The sequence below is a fragment of the Sardina pilchardus genome, chromosome 2, assembly GCF_963854185.1.
Source record: "Sardina pilchardus chromosome 2, fSarPil1.1, whole genome shotgun sequence".
In the NCBI taxonomy this organism is placed as follows: domain Eukaryota; kingdom Metazoa; phylum Chordata; class Actinopteri; order Clupeiformes; family Clupeidae; genus Sardina; species Sardina pilchardus.
In genome coordinates this window covers 15,600,286-15,615,179 of record NC_084995.1, presented here as the reverse complement: position 1 = coordinate 15,615,179, position 14,894 = coordinate 15,600,286, and the positions used below count along the sequence as shown (strand labels likewise).

The following is a 14,894-nucleotide window of genomic DNA, read 5'->3' as shown; positions in this document are numbered from 1 at the left end:
CAGGTGACGGTGATATGCACCAAAAGCCGTGATAAATGTACTCCCAGATTAGTCTGACCATTCGCTCCTGCTGACCGTGCACTCTGTCGTCACCACGCCCCAGGCCTGTGATCGTGGAGATCCCCCATTTTGCGGCGCTGCGGGGCGACGAGCGGGAGCTGGTCATCCTGCGCAGTGAGACCGGCGAGAGCTGGAGGGAGCACCACTGTGACCACACCGAGGAGGAGCTCAACCAGATCCTCAACGGCATGGACGAGGGTGAGACAGAGGCGGCCTCAGTGTCCGATTGTAATTGGTCGAGCACTATGCATTCACACAGTACAAGGATTTTCACTCTGGTAGTCAATGAATGGCCAAACATACAGCAAATAAGCACTATTGGGTACTACTTTGGAACTTGATAGATAACACACAGTGTCAGCCCAGCAATGCTGTCAATACAAGTTGAGTTTCAAAGTAAATGTACAGTATGAGAGTGTGTAGCAAATTGAGTTGGTTTGACCTTTATGATAATACATTTCTAGGAATCAACATATTCTCTTTTTATTTCCCTGAAGATAAATATAGCAGCTCTAATTGTATTATACCTCGCTGGTAACTTGCTGAGTTGGTGTGATTTTGGAATTATTTTACTGAAACAGAGTTGGACTCCCCTGAGGAGCTAGAGAAGAAAAGAATCTGCCGCATCATCACACGAGACTTCCCGCAGTACTTTGCTGTAGTCTCCCGCATCAAGCAGGACAGCCACCTGATTGGTCCGGAAGGAGGTGTCCTCAGTAGCACTTTAGTACCCCAAGTCCAGGCTGTCTTCCCTGAAGGCGCCCTCACCAAACGGATTCGTGTTGGACTTCAGGTACCGTTGAACATATTCAAAACACCTGTTAGTGGAACTTAAATTTGAGTAAGGGAAACCTGATTTAGTAATACTACAAACCAGTTCATGTTTATTGATATTTCTTGACCACATTTGTAGAAGGCTGGTGTGTGTTGATAGTATAAAGAGACCTGTAACCTTTTAATGTCAAATGAAAGGCTTGAGTAATTTTCTGATTGTTCTTTCAAAGGCCCAACCAGTCCATGATGATTTAATAAGGAGGATACTGGGTAACAAAGCAACCTTCAGTCCAATTGTAACTTTGGAGCCAAGGAGGAGGAAGTTCCACAAGCCAATCACTATGACAATCCCAATTCCCAAGAGCTCAACAAGCGATGGAACGAACTGTGCGTTTGGGGGAGACACGCCAACCCTAAGACTTTTGTGTAGCATCACAGGCAAGTATTGGCCAACAAACCTCATTCAATAAAATGTGAAGCCAATGTTTTTTTTTTGTTGTTGTAATTATCAGTTCTGTCGTTTCTAGGTGGTACCACTCCAGCTCAGTGGGAAGATATCACAGGGTCCACCCCTCTGACCTTTGTCAATCAGTGTGTGTCATTCACCACTAATGTCTCAGCAAGGTATGTATTACTGAGAGCGTTCACTTTAGGACATGGAGAGGGCTGGCAAGGAAATGTTGTCAACATTCAATATCAACAGACATTTCAATAGAGTCAACAGTCTGAAGTTAGTAGTGCATTGGATAATTGTATAAGCAGTAATTGTGTATTTCCGTTGTCTTTACAAAGCTAATTAAGCCAGTACATTTTAAACTGTAAATTAGATCTGGACGTACAGTAATGGGTTTGTCTCTCTGGTCTCAGATTCTGGTTGATCGACTGCCGGCAGATCCAGGAGTCTGTGAACTTCTCGACCCAGGTATATCGGGAGATGATCTGCGTCCCGTACATGGCCAAATTTGTGATCTTCGCCAAAACGCTGGACCCCATAGAGGCCAGGCTGCGATGCTTCTGCATGACAGATGACAAAATGGACAAGACGCTGGAGCAGCAGGAGAACTTCACAGAGGTGGCCCGCAGCCGAGATGTCGAGGTACGTAGCATAGCTGTGACTCTACCCACAAGGCATACATGTAGGCCATAAGACATAGAGCTAGGGGAGGGACAGGAAAATACTGATGAGCACCTCTGCTACCCTAAGGCCATATTACAGTCTGTCCACCATAATGCTCACAGCGCATACAGTTCCGGTGTGTGTTGCCTGTAGGGATGCAACGGTTTTCAATAATTTATTGAACCGTTCGGTTTGGCCTGTTCGGTTCAATAGACTCACCTAAACCGCAATATTTCGGTATACGCGACATTAAACTTTTTATTTAATACAAGGTTATTGCGCGCGCGTAGCCTGGGAGCGGTAGAGAGGAGTGCTTAGGACCCGGGGGATGCGTTTTCTCTGACTGTTCAGCTTGCCTCTCGTCAACCTTGCAACAACCAATCAGAATTTTACTGAATTTCCCAAGAGCCAATAAGCGCGTTGAAATGCAAATGAAGGAGTCATGTGAGAGGAAACAAACTTTACCGGCGGCTGCATGATCATGGCGACATTTGAAGTAGCCCACGAACAAGGCAATAAGACCGTCAGTAAACAAAGCACAGTGTGCATTGCAAGCACTGCTTCACAACGATCACCTAATAAAGGTAACACATCCAACATGTCGGCCCACTTGCGCCTTCATCACCCGGCTGTAACCTTAAGTGGAGCAGCACGGAGAGTTAGTTTGCCACCGAAAACCCAACCATCCATTGCTGCAGCCTTTCGACAACAATATTCCTATAATTCCCAAAGACATAACGAATACGACGGCGTATTAGGGCCACGTATATATACTTTGTAAAGACGCAAATTTGCCACTTTAGAAGGTCGAAAATTTGCCACATTATGAAGTCTGTGTGTAACAGTGTAACCGGTGGTTTCTGCCCTGCGTTGATTGCTCGCTAGAGTAGCCTAAGAAAGCGTGACGCCGACACAGCTGAGTGTATTCTCTTTTTGATAGTTTACTGGAAAATATTGTAGGGATGGGAGGTTATAGGAGATGGGGAGGCTGACATGTCATTCCAAACTCGGGTCATTTATTTTCCTGACGTTGTACATGCTAGGCTACGGGCAGCGGGAGGTGTCCACTCGAAAAACAATAAACTCACTGCTAAATCAGTCAATCGCTCGTCCACTCGTCAATCACACAACTCTCTCGCACACACACGCACACACACACACACACACACACACGACAGGAGACGCAGGGGAAACAGACACTTTGTGAAGTGGCAAATTTGCCACTTTCTTCTCGGAATATTGCCCCCCCCCCCCGACAACAGGTTGCAATAATGTTCATTTCATTGTTCTAATATTTTTAATGCTGCACTGCACTTTTGTCTATGTTTACATTTTTTACGTTCATAAAAGAGGACAGAGCAGGCACTCCCAAATCAAATATCCATTTGAAACTACACATAATACTACCTCGCCAATTATTTTGAGAAGATTTTCAGAATTGTTCACTACTTTTTTGAGGGTGTATAACAGTTAAGTATTTTCTTTAAATGTGTGAAGAACAGTGAGTTTATTAAATAAATAACTACACATTACTTTATGCTGCACTGCACTATGGATAACATTGCCTGTTTATGACAGAAGGCAATGATGGTGTTCTTTTCTTTTAATACATTTTTGTGATTCTGCTTCATCTGTGTCAGGCTATGCATTTAATATTTTCTCTGCAAGTGTAAGTAGAAGCACATTTTTGATTTGAAATAGAAAAGGCATAGCCTCCTGTATGCTAGAGCCAAGATAATATTGATATATTGAAACCGAACCGTTACCGTGGCCCAAAAACCGTGATACAAACCGAACCGTGGCAAAACTGTACCGTTGCATCCCTAGTTGCCTGCCCTATGTCTGATTCATCCTCATTTTTCTCAGGTTTTAGAAGGTAAACCGATCTTTGCGGACTGCTTTGGAAACCTGGTGCCTCTTACTAAGAGTGGTCAGCATCATGTCTTCAGCTTCTTTGCCTTCAAAGAAAACCGCTTGGCATTGTTCATCAAAGTGAGAATGACTTTAAAGCTTTCTTCTGTTTGACGCAATACTACTGCTACTTTTTAAATGCCATGTCTGCATTCCTGTTTTTTCACAACATGTTAACTTGATTTATCAACAGATTCGAGATAGCGCTCAAGAACCTTGTGGGAGACTGTCTTTCACGAAGGAGCCCCGTACATATAGAAGTCTTACACACAATGCCATTTGTAATCTAAACATCACCCTGCCTGCATATTCAAAAGTAAGATTTAATCATGTAAAATGTCCTATGATAGATAGATAGATAGATAGATAGATAGGTAGATAGATAGATAGATAGATAGATAGATAGATAGATAGATAGATAGATAGATAGATAGAAAGATAGATAGATAGATAGATACTTTATTGATCCCCAAGGGGAAATTCAAGAATTGAAGAGTGAAACATACTGGTTCATGTCACACCACACTAAATGAATTTACCTTCTACTCTTACTAGGACTCTGATTCAGATCAGGATGCAGATGAAGAGGTACATTTCTAAAATATATATTATTTACATGCAGTATGTATCAGTATTAGTAATAACGTTCATCATTGAATAGACTTAATAGTACATAATGCAGTATTTGTGATAATTGTGGCAGTAATTTTAAACTTTCCTCCCCTTCAGAGCGAGAAGACACATGAGAAATGTAAGACATTTTTATCACGGAATTACCGATTGACTGACTGTATTTACTAACTTTGCCACCTGGGCATTGTGGGCAACCAATAGGTTTTAGGATTGCATTTGTATAACATGTCAGTGGTAAAGACTATAGTGATCACACCACAGATATAGTGTTTAGGCTATGCAGATTCAGTAGTAAACCAAGAGGCCCTTAGAGCAAAGCTGTACATGGATCCCAAGCTGATATGCTATGGCTGATAAGCAATTTGCTCTCACCACCCATTTCATCTCTTATACTCTCCTTTGTTGTATTTTAAACCATATGTCATTGCTCGTACCATCAAATTCATTAGTTCTGTTTGACTTTTTATTTGGTTAATTAATAGTTAGTCTGTTGTAATGTGGTGGTTATGAATTTTGGTGTATTTTAAAATAATGATAGTTGTATCATTTGAGGATGAAATCTAGCTTTTTCATTTTGCCCGCTATTTTTTGCATTTGGTCTTGTTTAGGATTGCATGGACACAATATTTTGACTTTGCATGGAAATAACTTGACTTTCACTACTTATACATTTGTAATTGTGCAGTCTACTAAGTGTAGTATGGATGCCTGTTTAGAAGTGTTCTTGCCTCTGCTTGCGAGAGAGCATTTACCCATATGTATATATTTTTTTACATTTATCTCATGCGTTCATTCAGATTACCATTGTTATAATTTTTAGAGAACATTTACTTTTTTCTCTTTCATTTACATTTGTCCTTCAGTGAACAAGAATTCACAACAATTTATCTCAGACTTTATTTGCCATAGCATCTGAGGATTCAAACAGAAACAATCTAGATATGCCTGTACACTTTTAGCCAAATTATGATTTCCTACACACAAAAATGCTATGTAATTGCTGTTCTGATTTTTCACCTACCAATCTTGAGATGGTTTATCTCCACTTTCTGTGGTCCATTTGCGTTGTAGTTTATTGTTTGTTTGTTTGCTTGTTTTAATTATTTGTTTGTTGAGTCCTTCTGTTTGTACTTTATTTGTGTTCTCTTTTGTATTTTGTTCTTACTCCCTCCTTCATATGTGAGGAATATGCAGTTCAACATATAATATCTTTAAGCAAGTTATTTCCTGGTCATCTATTTTTCATATGGTTATCTTCTGTTCGCTTCGCTTTGCTGTTGCTCTGCCAACCTGAAAGTCTCCTGGATCCATCAGTCAAATGTAATGCCTGTCATTTTCATGTGAACCAGCCTCCTTGTCCTGTCAACTGAAGATTAATACTTGTTCTCCTGCCTTGACCAGAGATTTGCACTTGTCTTCTTATCCCCCTTCATTTTCCTTTTTTCATTTATTTACTTTTTGTCATCAAAAAGATGATGACGAAACAGAGTCAACTGAATCCATCCTGCAAACACACATGGCGAATGACCCAGCCACATTAGCAAGTCCAGACCTCCTCTCAGAGGTCTCTGATATGAAACAAGACATTATCAAAATATCTGCCATACTAACAACCAACTTGTCTGAACAACCTGACTCTTTTGATGACACAAAGCGATCACAGACCATCCGAAAAATGCATGACGATTCCGATGAGCCTTTTGAAATTATGGAAAAAGTGAAGGAGGATCTGGAAAAGGTTGGTGAAATACTGCGAGAAGGATCATTGTCAGAATCAGAAAAAGAGAGAGACACCCAATTGTCAGAAACCAGAGAGGAATGGGTATTCCTCAATGACACTGAAATCACACAGGCTAAAGTTCACACCGATATTCGAGAATTAAGCTGTCAGGAAATTAGAGCTGTCAGTGGCACGTCCACGTCCTCAGCACCATTAACGGACACGTCTAGTGTGACCATTCGTCTTAGTGCAGACCCTGACCAGTGTTTCAAAACACATGTGGCATCCGATCATCTTTCCAATCGAGAAATTACACAGGATGGAGTCGAAGAGGTTGTGGCATGCAGAGATGGTGGGAGGCGTCCTCCTGGCATCAAAAAACCTGCTAGGCGGAAGCTTAGGGACAGGGACTATACTGGTGGAAGCTCAGAGGATGAACTTCAGAGGGCCAGTTCTGAAGAATCTCTGGATGGGGACATAATTCTTGGGGAATCTGTGTCCACCACATGCCCAGTGCCAACTTCACCACCAGTGGAAGAGACACCTATTGGCTCCATCAAAGACAGGGTAAAAGCACTTCAAAAGAAAGTTGAAGAAGAAGAGGGATTGAGTCGTAAGCGAAAGCCTCCACAAGTGACTGCTATTCAAAGTAAGTCTTATCTGAAAGAGAGTGAAGAACCTCCACCAAAGTCCCCCAAATCTCCTAGATCTCAGACTGAGAGGCTGGAGGAGACCATGTCTGTGAGGGAATTAATGAAAGCATTTCAAGAAGGCCAGGACCCATCCAAAAACAAATCAGGTCTTTTTGAGCACAAAGTCTTGAAAACAACCACTGTGATCTCTCAAACAACTTGTGAAGCTGATGGTCAAACAGGCCAAATTAACTCAAAATGTGTTTCTGGGCAGCTAGACATCAGTGCAGATACTGCCTCTGAGAACACACATTTAACAGACAAACCAACCATAACTCAAACTGGCATCCCAGAAAAACTTAAAAATTATCAACCAATCAGTTTGAATGCATCACAAAGTGCAGATTACAAACCCTCTTCTCAAGAGACAGAATTGGACAGTAACACTGATCCTGACTCATTAACAATTGAAGAAAGCAGGTCTAGCATGATTTCACATCTCACAGAAAACCTAGAACAGTACCTAGAGAAAATTCCAGCAGTTACTAGTGCATCCTCAGAGCAAGTGATTATTCAGGAAATATTTGAAGAAAGGGTTGTGAGGAAGGAGATTTGTGCAGATGAAATACAATCTGAAGTCTCAGAAGACACCAGAAGGCAAACTGATAAGCCAATTACTAGTTCCCTAGGGGAAGAATATAGCATGATCCCACATCTTACTCAAGACTTGGACCAGTACCTAGACAGAGTACAAACAACAGTTGTGCATTCAGATCAGGAAGATGTGCAGGAACGATTTGAGGAAGTTGTTTTAGTAAGAGGTGTCAGCACACCTGAAAAGTCATCAGTTCTAGAGGAGGTTGAAAGTGATATACAATTTATTAGATCTGAAAAATCACAAGAGGGACACTTAAGTCCTTGCTCACTAGAGGAGGCAAGTCTACAAGAAGTCAGAGTAAGCCAAAGCACTTTAACTGAGTCAAAGACAACAGTGAAAGATCAGCCAGGCATGGTGTCACATCCGGCTGGGGATCTTGATCAGTACCTGGCAAAATTACCACCCATACCAGATCATTCTCCAGATAAAGACATTGTCCATGACATTTTTGAAAAGATAAGCAGAGGAGAAGCTAGTCAGTCTGAGGGTTTAGAGGCAATGAAAAATGATATGGCTAAAGGTACACTGCACAGTGAGAGTCTGACTAATACATATGATCAGATCCAGGAGCCTCCACTTGAAGAGTTGAAAATAGCTAGAGAGACATCCCTTACGTCATTAGCACCAGCGAAAAACATGTCCGGAATGGTCTCACATCTTACTGGTGATCTTGACCAGTACCTAGAAAAAATACCAACTGTTTCTGATCATTCTGCAGATCAAGGTGTTGTAGAGGAAACATTTGAAGAGGTTGTGTTCAAAAGAGTCAGCAGCACAGACAATCAGGAACCAGAGACATGGACGTTTGAGAAACCAGAAGGGAGTGTAGAGGTATCACCATTAGATGAGCTTGATCACAGTTCCCCAGAAGATGAATTTGGTCATAGTTTACCAAAAGATGAGCTTGTCTATACTTCATCGAGAGACGAATGGGGCCAGGATTACAGTCAGTTATTAGCTTCAGAGACAGTGACAAGTGATGTGGTTGAGGGCACATTGAAGAGTGAGAATCTGTCTGATTCATCAGATCAGGTACAAGAATCTCTGCTCCAGGAAATAAGAGTAACTAGAAAGACATCCTCCACATCATCAGCATCAGTGAAAGATATGTCAGGAATGGTCTCACATCTTACTGGAGACCTTGAGGGGTATCTAGATAAAACTCCTACTGTGTCTGAATATTCTACAGATCAGATACAAGAATCTCTAGTCCAAGAAATAAGAGTAACTAGAAAGACATCCTCCACATCATCAGCATCAGTGAAAGACATGTCTGGAATGGTCTCACATCTTACTGGAGACCTCGATGAATTTGACTCCCGTTCTCCAAAAGATGAACTTGGTCATAGTTTACCAAAAGATGAGCTTGTCCACAGTCCACTGAAAGTTGAGTGGGGACAGGATGACAGTGAGTCATTAGCTTCAGAGGCAGTGACAAGTTATGTGGTTGAGGGCACATTGGAGAGTGAGAATCTGGCTGATTCATCAGATCAGTTACAAGAACCTCTGCTCCAAGAAATAACAGTAACTAGAAAGACATCCTCCACATCATCAACATCAGTGAGAGATATGTCTGGAATGGTCTCACATCTTACTGGAGACCTTGAGGGGTATCTAGATAAAACCCCTGCTGTGTCTGAATATTCTATAGATCAGATACAAGAATCTCTAGTCCAAGAAATAAGAGTAACTAGAAAGACATCCCCCTCAGCATCAGTGAAAGATATGTCAGGAATGGTCTCACATCTTACTGGAGACCTCGAGGGGTATCTAGATAAAACCCCTGCTGTGTCTGAATCTTCTACAGATCAGATACAAGAATCTCTAGTCCAAGAAATACGAGTAACTAGAAAGACATCCCCCACATCATCAGCCTCAGTGAAAGACATGTCTGGAATGGTCTCACATCTTACTGGAGACCTTGAGGGGTATCTAGATAAAACCCCTGCTGTGTCTGAATATTCTACAGATCAGATACAAGAATCTCTAGTCCAAGAAATAAGAGTAACTAGAAAGACATCCCCCACATCATCAGCATCAGTGAGAGATATGTCTGGAATGGTCTCACATCTTACTGGAGACCTTGAGGGGTATCTAGATGAAAGCCCTGCTGTGTCTGAATATTCTACACATGAAGATGTTGTCCAGGAGAGATTTGAAGAGGTTATGTTAAGAAAGGTTGTCAATGTAGATGATAATCAATTAGAAAGATCAGAAAGTGCCTCAGATGCATCACCAAAAGATGAGCTTCTTCATGGTTCTTCAAATGAATGGATTACTAGCAGTCCAGACCAGCCAGAGGAACCTCTACTAGAAGGTTCTGCAATTGTTAGAAAGGGATACCCAACACCATCAGCACCAGTGATGGATATGTCTAGCATGGTGTCACATCTTTCTGGAGACCTGGATGAGTACTTAGAGAAAATGCCAGTTATGAATGATCAGTTTGCTAGTCAGGGCATTGTTGATCAATCACAGGAAACTCCCTACCAAGAAGTTCAAATTAATCAAAGAATTTCCCAGTCAAAAGCTTCAGTGAAGGACTTATCTGGCATGGTCTCACATCTAAGTGGCGAACTAGAGCAGTACCTAGAGGAGATGCCTGTTGTATCTGATCATTTGTTAAGTCAGGAGATAGTGCAGGAGAAATTTGAGGAGGTTGTTCTAAAAAGAACTATTGTAAATGAGAATGAATCTGAGGTATCAGTAACAGTTCAACATGAGGAACCAGAGATAAGGGCAGGGGCCATTTATGATGAAGAAAGAGTAGCTAGTTATGAAAAACTCCATATTTTAGCTCCAACACTGAATCAAGATCGGATGTCATCTGAGGATATGCAGATTAGCCCAGACAGGAGACCCTCTGAGGACTTCAGTGCGGACATCAAAGCAGAACTTGAAGCCAACTCCGAATACCAACTTTATAGGCAGACATCTCCTACTGTGGATAACAGCTTTACGTTTTGTACAGGGATTAATACTTCACAGAATGAATACCAAAGAGAAAGTAGTAATGACATGGAATTTGACATGTGTGTATCCTCCAAGTTGGATGAGGAGAGCCCAATAGTCATTTCAAGAGAGTTTGAAAGCAGAGATCTTGAAGATAGTCCTGAGATTGATGAAGATGAAGTGGCCTCCAATTCATCAAGAGATATCCTTTATTCATGTGCAGATGAAGGGCAAGGACATGAAGGATATCGTGAACATTCCCCACCAATCCCCAGCATCCAGGAGGATAATGCTGTTCACAGTCGTTCCAAACCTACTACAGCATTTGATCATGTGACTGGAAAACTAACTGACCCCTCTTTCCAAGCAGAGTCTGACGTATCCATGCAAGATCAACAGAAAACTGTAAGCTCTGAAACAGAGGGGAAAGATACCCCTCACAGACCTTCAAACATTGAAGCTTTGAGGTCTGTAATGATGGATGATGGTGTCAGTGTATGTCGGAGGGACTCATTAGAGATCACTCCTGTCAAAGAGGATGGTTCCTCACATAAATCACCTGATTCAATCGAGCCAAGTCCAACCAAAGACTCTCCCTGCCCAGATTCCTTAGAGGGAAGCCCTGTAGGACTGAGAGCAGAGCTTTTTTCAGAACCAAAACAAGCTGCAGGGTCAGGGACTGTAATTGACTTTCAAAGAGAAGTTGATTGTGAAAGAGCCTATTCCTCTGATGATTGTGATTTTGAATTCAGCATGACATCTCACACACAGTGCCTTCCAATGCCCACAAAGCCATCTGATACAGACAAGGTGGCCATAGACATGGATGAAAATAACTTAGAGACAGATCAAAAGCAGCTTACTCCGGAAGAGGAAATGTTTAAAATGGCAGCAAAGATCAAAACATTTGATGAAATGGAGAAGGAAAATAAAACTAAGAAGGAGGTCAGGTTTGCTCTAGAGGAGTCAGAGGATGACACGAGTTTGTCACAAGCTCAACATGACTGGATGGCAGAGAGAGCAGATTCCAAAGATTCTGGTTCCGATTTGACAGCTGACTCCATCCCAGTGTTGACATCTCCTAAACCAGAAAGCCATAGCCCACAAGAGGTTGAACTACCTCAAGATGTCTTAAAAGAAGATTTACCTGGGACCTCAAACCAAGAAGAGGATGCCTTTAAAAACAGTGAGGACTATACTAAGGACACAAAGGATTTTGTATCTATGCAAACAGCTGTGGATGTGCGTGGGGAGGATCATTCAGATCTGTCGAAGTGCCTTATCTCAACTGAAGAGGCAGAAAAGGAAGACATACCCAGCTACTCAACCCCTAATAATAATACCTTATCTGTTGTCTTAGATGATACTGATGGAGCTCATTTGATACCATCTGTAAAACAAGATGATCACTCTGCTGACCCCTCAGTTAGTCCACCAGCTGTGACACAGGATCGTCACGGAACTGATGTGGACATGTGCACTAAGGAGGAAGATACTAGTCATCAGGATATGCAGGATGCTGAATATGAGGCCCTTTCCCCTGTAGATGTTCATGGAGATCTGGTCCCATGGAGTGCAGATTTAGAAGATGATGAAACGTTTAAGGCGCGCGTGGAAGCTGAGGAAAGACAGATTTTTGGTCTTCCCTTGGAAGAGCTGCCCCAGCGGCAAACGCCCGATACCACACCAGGCCGAACTCCAACAGAAGAGGGAACTCCTAATCCTTTCCTTTTCCAAGAGGGAAAACTTTTTGAGATGACGAGAGGTGGTGCTATTGACATGACAAAGAGAAGCTTGGAAGAGGAGATGGAAGAGAGAGCCTTTTTCCCAATTAATGAGGATCCTGTGGAGGACGAGCCAGAAAGAGGGGACAGGGACGCCAGCAAAGACTCTAACATGGACAGTACAGACTCAGCATTAAAAGACCAAACAAAGGAAGAGTTTGAGTCCTCACTGCAGTCCTCCAACTCTGCAGCTGTCCCTCTCGCTGATTCACTTGAAGTAGAGTCTGGTAGCCCCATCTTTCCATGCCAAGAGAGTGATTTTATTGATCCTTCCGACACGTCAGACCCAACTATAATGGATGTGGACTCAGCTATCTCCACTGTCAGACGGTCTGTGTACTCAGATCAGGATCTTGAATCCTCTGACTCATCCAACGAGGATGAGCCACAATCAGTTATTGAAATGGCCTCCCCAACCTATGATGAGCCAGATCATGCCAGTGTCACTGAGATGACTAAAACCACTGCATCTGAAATCTCAGTTTCCCCTGATGAAGATATCTCTGTGTTTTCAGTAGAAATTAAACCCAAGTCAAAGATTCCTGTGAAAGCAGGTTCTCTGAAGTCAGACATTAGCTCTGCAAAAAAATCTAGTTCTCTATCTTCGGAGCATCGTTCAAAGTCTGAAGCTACTGATGTACAGCATCTTTCATCTATCACTGACACTCGTAGTTTTTCAGAGAGTGGTCCGTCCTTGACCAAACCAAAGATCCCTAGCTCAAGACTCCCAGTCAAAAGTAAACACAGACATTCACATTCTTCATCTGTCACTGAAAAAGTCAGCATCTCTCAAGAACCCACTGGTACATCTCATCACCCCAGTAAGACTTCTTGCGTGAAGGACAAATCAGACTTAACTGGTTCTGGAGACCTCAAACCGAATGAGAGAGCCTCTCTCGCTCCAGACACAGAGAGTAGACTTGTTGCAGGGGTGCGGCCTTCCTCCGTTACAGATGATGTCTTTGAGTCAAGGCCCCACTGGGACACTTGTGTGGAGACTCAGATGCAGCACGTCTCTGACAGCAGTACCCCAGAACAATGTCAAGGTATCATCTCAATGGGTCTGTCCCTCCTCTCTTTCCCCTCTGCTCCCCTCAACCAAAAGACCTCTTTTTCCTGCCTAAGTGTCCATCGTCACCTCTTTGTTGTGCTGTTTTGTCATTGTATTGTGTGTTGTTTTGTTTTGTGTCGTTGTCTTGTGTTGTCCTCTGTGTTTCTGTGTGCCCTGTTTGTCAGCTCACTTTTTCTTCTGCATTTCCATCCTGTCATCTATGTGTACATTTCCAATCTCAAGATTGACTTTCTCCCTTTTTAGTTTAGTGTTGTCAGAAATAACTCTGATCTACAATGCATGTGGCACTGAACACGTGATAACCCATTTTTATAAACATTACTGTGTTCCACAGTCATTTGCATGGAACGTCTTTCTAACCCAAACATGACAATCTAAGTTAGTTTTAAAACATGCTGTTTCAGCATAGTACTTGACACTCATTTTATAGATGCAGGTTCCATGCATGTACAGTGGAAAATGAAATGGCATAAAAATGATCAAATGATCAATTGAAATAAATGAGTGCAACACGTCCATGTTTAAAATCTCAAGATTATGCATATGCATTTCTCTTTTTAATGCCTAGGATCAGGAATAGAATGAAAAATATCTTGTTTGTGTAGTTGTGTTAATCAGAACACACAAGTAGATCTGCTTTAGTGGAGTGTTTTATGTTGCACTCTGTGCATGAGAAATGTGCTATATACAGTAAATAAAATACTTACTTATTTCCCAGACCACAGATATAGTATGAAACAAATCAGGGCGAGGAAACCAACCTCTATCAGGGGACTATATCATCATATTGTTATGTACTCCACATAAGCGATACAGTGCTTCTGATTGATCCTACCTACTGCCTCACTCAAAAATTAATGAATTAGAACGTCAGGGCTATATGCATGATGCATCATAAAAACTTCTTAATCTCGAGATACTAAACATGAGTGTGCTACTCTAGATCCCTGAATCATTTTTTGATTATCACAGATCAGCTAGTCTGTGCCATTTAGAGAGAAAAAAAAACAAAAACACAACTGACCTGACATATACACCACATTAGGTTAGAATACTGATTTCAATTATGAGCATTGTGTTCTAGCAGCATACATGTGCCCTGCTTGTGCGCCTTAACTTATATGATGTGTCTGAATTTCTAGTGGACTGGCAGGATGATGCAGACAGGAAGGAGGAAACACTGGCTATAGTTTCCGACCTCCTTGGGTTTAGTTGGACTGGTAAGTCTTACAAGCAAATGAATGTGGATCTGAGTGACAACTACCAGGGTATTATGTATATTAGTGTTGAATACAGTATAGTTATACATAAAAAAATGACTGTATCGGAGCTTGTATGTAAAGAGCATTGGGATAAACATAAGATTCAATACATTTATGAAATTCTCAGAGTTGGCGAAAGAGCTGGAGTTCAATGAGGATGAGATTCAGCTAGTACGATCAGAAAACCCCAACTCCCTACAGGAACAAAGTCAGGCACTGCTGCAACGCTGGGTGGAGCGGGAGGCAAAGCATGCCACTGGTGAATATCAGCTCTAAAGTTTTGCCCATCAACCAACCTACATTTGGACATACTGCCGAA

General features: G+C 41.9%; 1 protein-coding gene across 1 annotated transcript in view; it reads left to right on the top strand.

The window, feature by feature from the left end:
* Positions 1 to 14,894, top strand: part of ank2a (ankyrin 2a, neuronal) — a 96,262-nt gene that overhangs the window by 30,577 nt on the left and 50,791 nt on the right. Inside the window, exons 30-41 of the mRNA XM_062551291.1 lie at positions 104 to 258; positions 642 to 853; positions 1,065 to 1,272; positions 1,362 to 1,458; positions 1,702 to 1,930; positions 3,818 to 3,943; positions 4,056 to 4,178; positions 4,418 to 4,450; positions 7,122 to 7,131; positions 13,025 to 13,044; positions 14,467 to 14,533; positions 14,703 to 14,834. Coding sequence (XP_062407275.1) covers positions 104 to 258; positions 642 to 853; positions 1,065 to 1,272; positions 1,362 to 1,458; positions 1,702 to 1,930; positions 3,818 to 3,943; positions 4,056 to 4,178; positions 4,418 to 4,450; positions 7,122 to 7,131; positions 13,025 to 13,044; positions 14,467 to 14,533; positions 14,703 to 14,834 — 1,412 coding nt within the window. The remainder of the gene's footprint in view (positions 1 to 103; positions 259 to 641; positions 854 to 1,064; positions 1,273 to 1,361; positions 1,459 to 1,701; positions 1,931 to 3,817; positions 3,944 to 4,055; positions 4,179 to 4,417; positions 4,451 to 7,121; positions 7,132 to 13,024; positions 13,045 to 14,466; positions 14,534 to 14,702; positions 14,835 to 14,894) is intronic.